This window comes from Microtus ochrogaster, linkage group LG1 (genome assembly GCF_000317375.1).
Source record: "Microtus ochrogaster isolate Prairie Vole_2 linkage group LG1, MicOch1.0, whole genome shotgun sequence".
Classification (NCBI taxonomy): Eukaryota; Metazoa; Chordata; class Mammalia; order Rodentia; family Cricetidae; genus Microtus; species Microtus ochrogaster.
This window is the reverse complement of record NC_022027.1, coordinates 2,675,621-2,683,281: the sequence shown is the minus strand read 5'-3', so window position 1 is coordinate 2,683,281 and position 7,661 is coordinate 2,675,621. Positions and strand designations below refer to the sequence as shown.

General features: G+C 55.4%; 1 protein-coding gene and 1 long non-coding RNA gene across 2 annotated transcripts in view; both read left to right on the top strand.

The window, feature by feature from the left end:
* Map2k2 (mitogen-activated protein kinase kinase 2) overlaps positions 1-495 on the top strand; it is a 14,394-nt gene extending 13,899 nt beyond the window's left edge. Inside the window, exon 11 of the mRNA XM_005359008.3 lies at positions 245-495. Coding sequence (XP_005359065.1) covers positions 245-355 — 111 coding nt within the window. The 3' untranslated portion in view covers positions 356-495. The remainder of the gene's footprint in view (positions 1-244) is intronic.
* An 810-nt stretch (positions 496-1,305) lies between these two features.
* On the top strand, positions 1,306-1,749 carry LOC113457494. The gene is made up of 2 exons (XR_003378051.1): positions 1,306-1,337; positions 1,426-1,749. It is a non-coding gene; the product is annotated as an uncharacterized LOC113457494 (long non-coding RNA).
* The last annotated feature ends 5,912 nt before the right edge of the window (positions 1,750-7,661 follow it).

Genomic DNA, 7,661 nt, shown 5'->3' with positions numbered 1-7,661 from the left:
GGGGGGGGGGGGGGGAGGGAGGAGAGAGAGAGATCCAAAATGGAGCAGTAGGGTGGCCTTGCCCCTTGTGACCAGGCTGTGCTCTTCTGTGTCCTATCTCACCCAAACTACCGCATGAAGGGCGTGGCCATCCTGCCCCAGCACACCCTCAGCCAGCCTTGGAGATGAGCCACTGTACAGGCCAGGGACACCCACCTGAACAGGGCTGGGGTCCGGGCCCTGACTGGCGCCTTGTCTCTTTCAGAACCATGCCTTCATCAAGCGCTCGGAGGGGGAGGAGGTGGACTTCGCGGGCTGGCTGTGCCGAACCCTGCGGCTGAAGCAGCCCAGCACACCCACGCGCAGCGCAGTGTGACCGCCATTGCCCAGCAGCCTCTGTGCCCTTGTCCCTGTCAGCACGGTGGCCGCCTCTGGGGACAGTGAAGCTGTGTGTTGTACAGGGGACCTGCTTCCTGCATCTGAAAACCAAACAAATGGAGAGAGAAAGCTGCCCCTGTGCTCCTGGCCCATTGCTCGCTCTCTGCGCGCGCTCGCTTACTAGCTCACGGGGTGGAAGAAGGCGGGGCCTCCTTCCCAGAAAGGGTATGGGAGCAGGGTTGCCTTCTGTGCCCTGTGCCGAGCTGATGGAGCGCCGTGCACAGAAAGTGCCCTGCTGCGCTCTGGCAGAGACCCCAGCCAGGCTTGGCGGCCCTGTCACCTCTGCCCACCCACCAAGCAGAGTCAAACTCAGCCCCAGTGGGCTATGAGAAAAGTGGAGAGGCCTCTTCCAGTTCCCACAGCTGCAGCTGAGCACGCCTCCCACGTGCAGAGGTCACACGTGCTGACGTGGACTTGGACCCAGAGCCGGCACTGTAGAAGTGTTGGAACTTGGGATCCACAAAAGTCCTGAAGCGGGTTTTGTCTTCCACCAACACTGCTGTGGTCCTGCCCAGTTAAGCTGCAGAGCCCCCAATTGCTAGGAATGGGAGACCCCGAGAGGGGCCAAGAAATAGGGAGTATACAGTACAAAGGGGGATGGGACATCCCTCCACCTCACTGCCGTGAATCTTGTGGGAAGGCTAAGGCAGGAGGATGGCACGTTCTAGGCTAGCCTGGGTTCCATAGAGCACACCAGGAATCGGGCTCTTACAGGTTTGTGTTTTCTTGTTTGTTTTTCCAGACAGGATTTCTCAGTATAGCCCTGGTTCTCTTGGAACTTGCTCTGTAGACTCTGCTGGCCTTGAGCCCAGAGAGATCTGCCTCCCAAGCCTGCCTTTGTGTTGGAGACAAGGTCTCTACAGCCTAGGCTAGCCTAGAGATGGAGTTTCCCCTGCCTCAGCCTCCTGAATAGTGCAGAGGTAGGCATGAGCCATAGCTAGCAGCCTTTCTTCTCCACGTGTCTCTCCTGTGTGCAATTTTGATTTTTTTGTTTTGCTTTTGATGCAGGGTCTTCACAGAGCCCGGCTGTCTCGAAAGTCATTACGTAGACCAGGCTGACCTTGAACTCAGAGATATGCCTGCCTTCCCTGGTGCCAAATTAAAGGTGTGCACTACACCCTGGCAATTAATCTTTTTTGAGACAGGGGTAGCCTAGACTAACTTGTGACTCATACTGCCCCCACCTCCTCAGTGCTGGGGTAGACCCCAAGTCCCTAGCAGCACTCTGAAGCATTTGGTCAGGAGCACCTGGACCACCAGTAGTCTGTGTGACTGCTGCTGGACCCTGTTTTATTTAAAATGTGTCTCCTGGAATATACTGTATGAACCAGCCTTTCCTCTACTGTCCTGTGCCCAGCCCTCCACAGAGAGCAGTGACACAAGCCACTCAGTACATCCACCTGCCTTGGCCCACACCCGGCCTGCTGCCTCTGGACACCACTGGCTGGTTGTCCCCATGTCTCACTCGCTGCACTATCCCCATCCACTGCCTTAGCCTTGACTGGACTTGGGGTCCATAATTGTGCAGGCAGGCCTAGGGACCTGAGTTTGGATCCCAAGTGCACAGCTAAGTCAGGCGTGGCCATGTGGACCTGAACACTAGGTGTTTGGAGGGTCCTGGGTGCTCAGCATCCAGCCATCCTGTGTTTGGATGCAGAGGCAGGTGGTCACCCAGGGCTACCCAGCCAGGTGCGGTGCCCAGGAAATACACCTGGAGTCTGCTGGATAGGGTGGCTCTCAACACTAGGGAAACTGAGGCAGGAGGATTGTTACAAGTTTGAGACCAGCCTTACAAAGTTGAGAATCTCGGGCAATAACAAGACCAAGAACCAGCTGCAGTGGTGGCGTTCGCCTGTCCTTCCAGCCGTTGGGATGCAGAGGCTGGGGGATTGGGTTTTATGCCCTGGTTTACATACGTGGTGATCTCAGTGGTTAGCCTCAACTATGTGTCAAGAATCCAAGAAGGGATCACGCAATTTGTGTTGTCACCCCACCCCACCCCCAGCTGTAAGTGATCACCAGGTAGTTCAGTGCAACAGCTGACATCCCTGGGGCCCTCCACCACAGCTAGGGACGTGGGACATAAGCAGAACAGTTCTTGCCTGGGAGTACCAGGGATGTTTCTCAGCATCTCAGAGCAGTGGTGTTCCTTGGCCAGTGCTCCCAAGTCTCTGTGTCCAGACTCTGATACCCAATATGGTGTAGGTACACAGGGAGAAGCATCTTGGAACCCTCTGGAAGGTGGACAGCAGCTGCCACCACCACCAGAACCCAGTTGTGGGCATCAGCAGCTTTCCAGAAGACAGGCTACTGCTGGCTCCCTCTTCCCTGTCTTCCCAGAGCAGGCTAGTCACCTCTCAGGCACCTGCATCCACAGGCCAAGTGGCTCTGGGCACAGGTGCAAGCCATGCTTGTGTTACCATGACTCCAGAGAGGGGTGACAGCGGGGCTCTGGTTTCTACTGGCTTCTGGGGAAAGGAGGGGGTCTCTCAAAACAATAGGCAGGTGAGGGAGGAGCCTGTCACTCTGGGCAATGCCCGGCGCTGTCACCTGCAAAGTAGCTGTTCCCACACAGTGGCTCTGGTTCACTGGGCAGGTAGAGGTGTAAGGGGGGAAGGGAGTTGAATATCAAGCTGAGGCCTCACAGTTCAGGAATCTGAGGAAAACCTGGCACTTTGCCTGCCTCAGTTTCCCTGTTCTTAAAGAGTGGAGCACACTGACCTGGAAGCTAACCGTGGCTACAGGAGACCTTACCTGGGCCTGGGGGGAGGGGGGTCGGTGTTTTGGTGTGTACTATTAATCCCAGCACTTAGGAGGTTGAGGCAGGCGGATCTCTGAGTTCAAGGCCAGCCTGGTCTACAGAACAAGTTCCAGGACAGCCAGGGCTACACAGAGAAACCCTGTCCAAAAAAAAAAAGTTGGCTATGGTGCTGGTCCTGCCTCTGTGGTGGGCATTCCAGTGCCAAGAGAAAGCCTCCTAGATGGCTATTGATACTCTCCTATAATTCAGGATTTGGTAGACTAGGCACAATTGTCCTGAATTCTAGGCCAGGCTGTGCTATGGAGAGAGCCCCTGTTTCAGAAAATAAAATAGGGATTGGTGAGTTGACCTGGTCTGTGAAGTGCATGTGAAGTCGTGGACTCGCAAACCTTCAGAAAACCAGGCACGGCAGTGCACTCCTGAAACCCAGCACCATGGGGACTGAGGCAGGAGGACCCCTCTGCTCACCAGCCAGGCAGCTTCTGTGCACACACACAAATCAAGATAATTGCAGAGCTGGACAGTTATGGCGCACATCTTCAATCCCAGCACTCTGGAGGCAGAGGCATGTGGATCTCTGTGAGTTTGAGTCCAGCCTGGTCTACAGAGTGAGTTCCAGGACAACCAGGGCTACAAGAGAGGAAACCCTGCCTCAAAAAAATAAAAGAAAAAGTAATAGAAGCACGGTACCACATGTCTGTCATCCGTGTGGACCCTGGACATGACTAATGGCAAGTCTACAAGTCACAGCCACAGAATGTTTCCTCTGAATCAAGGATAACAGAATTTTCTTGCAAAGACTCTGGCCTGGAGTTGGGTGGTCCCTGGGCAGCAGACCTGTGCCCACGTCCCTCCCACAGACTCCCTCAGACCTTGGGGCCCAGGGTGGGGTGGTTCCCCAGCAGCTGACCTATGCTCACAGACTTCCTCAGACCTTGGGGAAACTTTTGGGGTTTTTTTTTTTTTTTGGAGGTCTTTTGTTTTCAGTTATGTGTGTTTGTGCACATCTGCAGTGCCCAGAAGAGGGCATCAGATCCCAGGAGCTAGAATTACAGGTGGTTGTGAGGCTCTGATGTAGATGCTGGGAACCAAATTTGGGTCCTTTGCAAGAGTCACAAGTGTCCTAACAGCTGGTTATTATCATTTTATCTGTCTGTCTATGTATTTATTGCAGGACGACTCTTGGGAATCCCCTCACCATGTCAAGCTCGGGTCTTCATGCCTGTTTACAGCACCTTCAGCTGCTTAGCCATCTCAGTGGCCTCTTGGGGACTCAGCTCTTTGATACCCATTCCCTGCTTCTCCTTGGGATTCCCCCTTACTGTGTCCCAGACCTCAGTCTTTGCTTGTTCCGTTGTTCCACATGGGGCCCTGTGACCCACCATGCAGGGAAACAGGCTCTTAGGGCCTCAGTTTCTTGGGAGCTGGGCTCTCCTGGAAGAGAAGGGTGCAGAGAGTGAGCGGGCAGCCCCGTGTCTCATGCTTGGAACTTCAAGGGAGGTGTGCTGTCTCAGATCCACAGCCCACAAGAAAGAGCCGGAAGTGCAGGAGGAAGCCCCAGCGTGGTGTAGACCCAGCCTCCCCCCTTCTCACACCGTCACTCTTCCTCCTATGTCTCAGTGAGCCCCAGAGGCAGCCCCTGTCTGTCCTCACTTTTGCTGGGGTCCCCCTGAGCCAGCCCAGCTAGGAGGGTTTGTCTCCTGCACTGGACAGTTTTCTATAGTTTTTGTGTTCCTATTTATTTGGTTATTTAACTTAGAGGAGACGGACCACCTTTGCACGGGACAAATACTGAGCTCAATTCTTACAAGCTCAGTTCTTCTGTATGGATGTGTGTGTGAATATGTGTGCATTTGTGTGTATTTTTATTGATGGATAGAGTTTTGGAGACAGGATCTTACTATGTAGCCCAGGCTGACTTGGAACTCACAGAGGCCCCATCTTTATGAGACTTCAAGAGCTTATGCTCCGGTCCCAGTCAGGGACCAAGTGAGCTGACTGGCAGAGCTCCTCCTCCTCACCCTCCAACCTGAACTTGACACTGATCTGTCCAGGCCGAACAGTGAGTCCCAAGAATCCTGTTTCCGCCTCCCTGGGAACAAAGGCAGGGGCTGTCATTCCTCAACTTTCTCTGTGGGTGCCAGGGATTCGAACTCAGGTCTTCTTGCCTGTCTATGCTGGGGGTGGGGAATCGAGGCTTCCATTGAGGGAGACAGAATGTTCTGGAATCGTTGTGCCACCCTGAGGACGTGTGAAAATGTGTTGATGGAGTTCTGAGTGTTTAGAGAGTAAATAGTGAGCTCTGCTCACTCCAGCGGAGCCTTTCAGCAAAGCTCCACCCACCTGCTTGACCTCACACTGCACAGGTGGTGTCGTCCCCCAGGTGGCCAGTCACACCTTCACCTGACACAGCACCTGTCCAGGCGCGATCAAGCCCCACGGGGGCGCTAGGGCACTCAGGTACGTGGGCGTGTTGTCCCTGGCTGCCCGCCAGGCTTACCCAAGGGTGTGTCTGTCCCCAAGGCCGGGGAACAGGTAGGCAGGCCAGGCCCAGTCCCCACCTGCAGGAAAGGACATGGGGGTGGGGCAGGGTGGGCTCCCGAGTGTGTGACTGTGTGTGTGTCTGTGTGTGAATGTGTGTATGAGGAGTGTGTGTGAGTTGTGTCTGTAGCTGTGTGTGTGTGTGAGACTGTGCATGTGAGTGTGTTTCTGTGTGTGTCTATAGCTGTGTGACTGTGTGTGTGCCTGTGTGTGAATGTGTGTATGAGGAGTGTGTGTGTCTGTGTTTCTGTGTGTGTCTGTAGCTGTGTGACTGTGAGGAGTGTGTGTATGTGTCTGTGTGTCTGTAGCTGTATGGCTGTGTGTATGAGTGTCATCTGTGTGTCTGTCTGTGTTTTGAGTCAGGGTCTTTCTAGAAGCCCGGCCTTTCTGCACCGCAGGCTGCTGGGGACAGTCCTGAGCTGCGTCAGGTCCCGGTGGACTCTGGACCGACGGACGGTGTCCCAGGCTGGGACACTTTGGTGACCCACATCCTGTTCTGCTAGGGACGTTGCCCCGCCCCTCCCACTGGGTGGGAAAGGGACTTTCGGGTGGGGGGGGGAGGCGGCCACACTTCCTAGATAAGTCACTGGGTGGGTTCCCCAGCACCCCGCCCGCTTACAAAACGACCCTGGGCCTCAGGTGACGAGTCTCACCGGTCAGCGCCACGCGGGGAGAGTTTGACCTTGACCCCTTAACCTTGGCGCGGAAGGCTGTGTGTGTGTGGGGTGGGGGCGAGCTTGGCTGGCTAGCTGAGTGCCACCGGGTGGGCCGGGGGTACGGGCGAGCGCTCTGCACCTGCTGTCCTGGCTCTGTCCCTCCGGGTCCTTCTCTCTCCACAGCTTGAAACTGAAACCGCGGCAGCGAAATGAAACCAGAGCCCAGGAGCCCAGGCCCTGCAGCCCGCGGGAGGGGACAGCACCACAGACGCCGGCCCACGTGGCAGGTCACTGCGAGTGGGGGCGCTGCCTAAACTGCGGTGATTTTTTTTTTTTAAGGAACCGGTGGGGACAACTGCCCCTGCCGCCACGTCCTCTCCCGCACCACCCGCCGGGCAGGCCCAGGGCTGCTTCTGACTGCTGCATAATCGGGGTACAAGGCGACCGACCTCACTCATTTGGGAGACCCTCTTCAGTCTCCACCGGTCACCCTAGATAAGAGAATTCAGGTCTGCCTTCCAGTGAGGCCGCAGGAGAGGGAGAGCAGCTAAAGACCCCATTAGGGAAGGAACTATCAGAAAGACAACTACAGCAGCATGCAAGACTGAAGTTAGACTCCAGCCAGCTTCTCCTCTGCACTGTGGACATCCTGCAAGGTGCCCAGCAAGGTCCCCCTGGCCTCCACACATCTTGCTGGGAGTTCCCAGTCGCCCACGTCCCCAGGCCTGGCTGAGGTTCTCTAGGATAGTGGCCACGCAGGCCCCACCCCAGTATAGAGAAGGAAGAGAGGCCATTTGCCTAAGAGTGTGGGGAGCCACCAGAGTTAAACACAGCCCTCTCCACCTTCTGTGCCCCGCCAGGGCCTCCTGTAGCTCAGGCTGGCTCAAACTCACAAGTAGCTAAGGATGACTTCCTGCCTCCACCTCCCCAGTACTGGGATGACAGGCACTTGCCACCGTACCTGCCTTTTGTTTGTTTGGGTGCGAGATCTGCCTGCTCTACAAAGTGAGCTCCAGGAAAATGAGGTCCATGTAGTGAGACCCTGACTCAAATAAAAAATAAATAAATAAAAAGGAAAATATTTTCTTGGGGCCAAGACAGTGGGCAGAGTGCTTGCCTGACGTTCCAGTACAAGAGTCAGAAGTTAAAGGTTATCCTCTGCTACGTGGTGAGTCCCAGGCCAGCCTGGGCTACATAAGATCCTGTCTTTAAAAAAAAAATCCAGGCCGGGCAGTGGTGGCGCATGCCTCGGGAAGCAGAGGCAGGCGGATCTCTGTGAGTTCGAG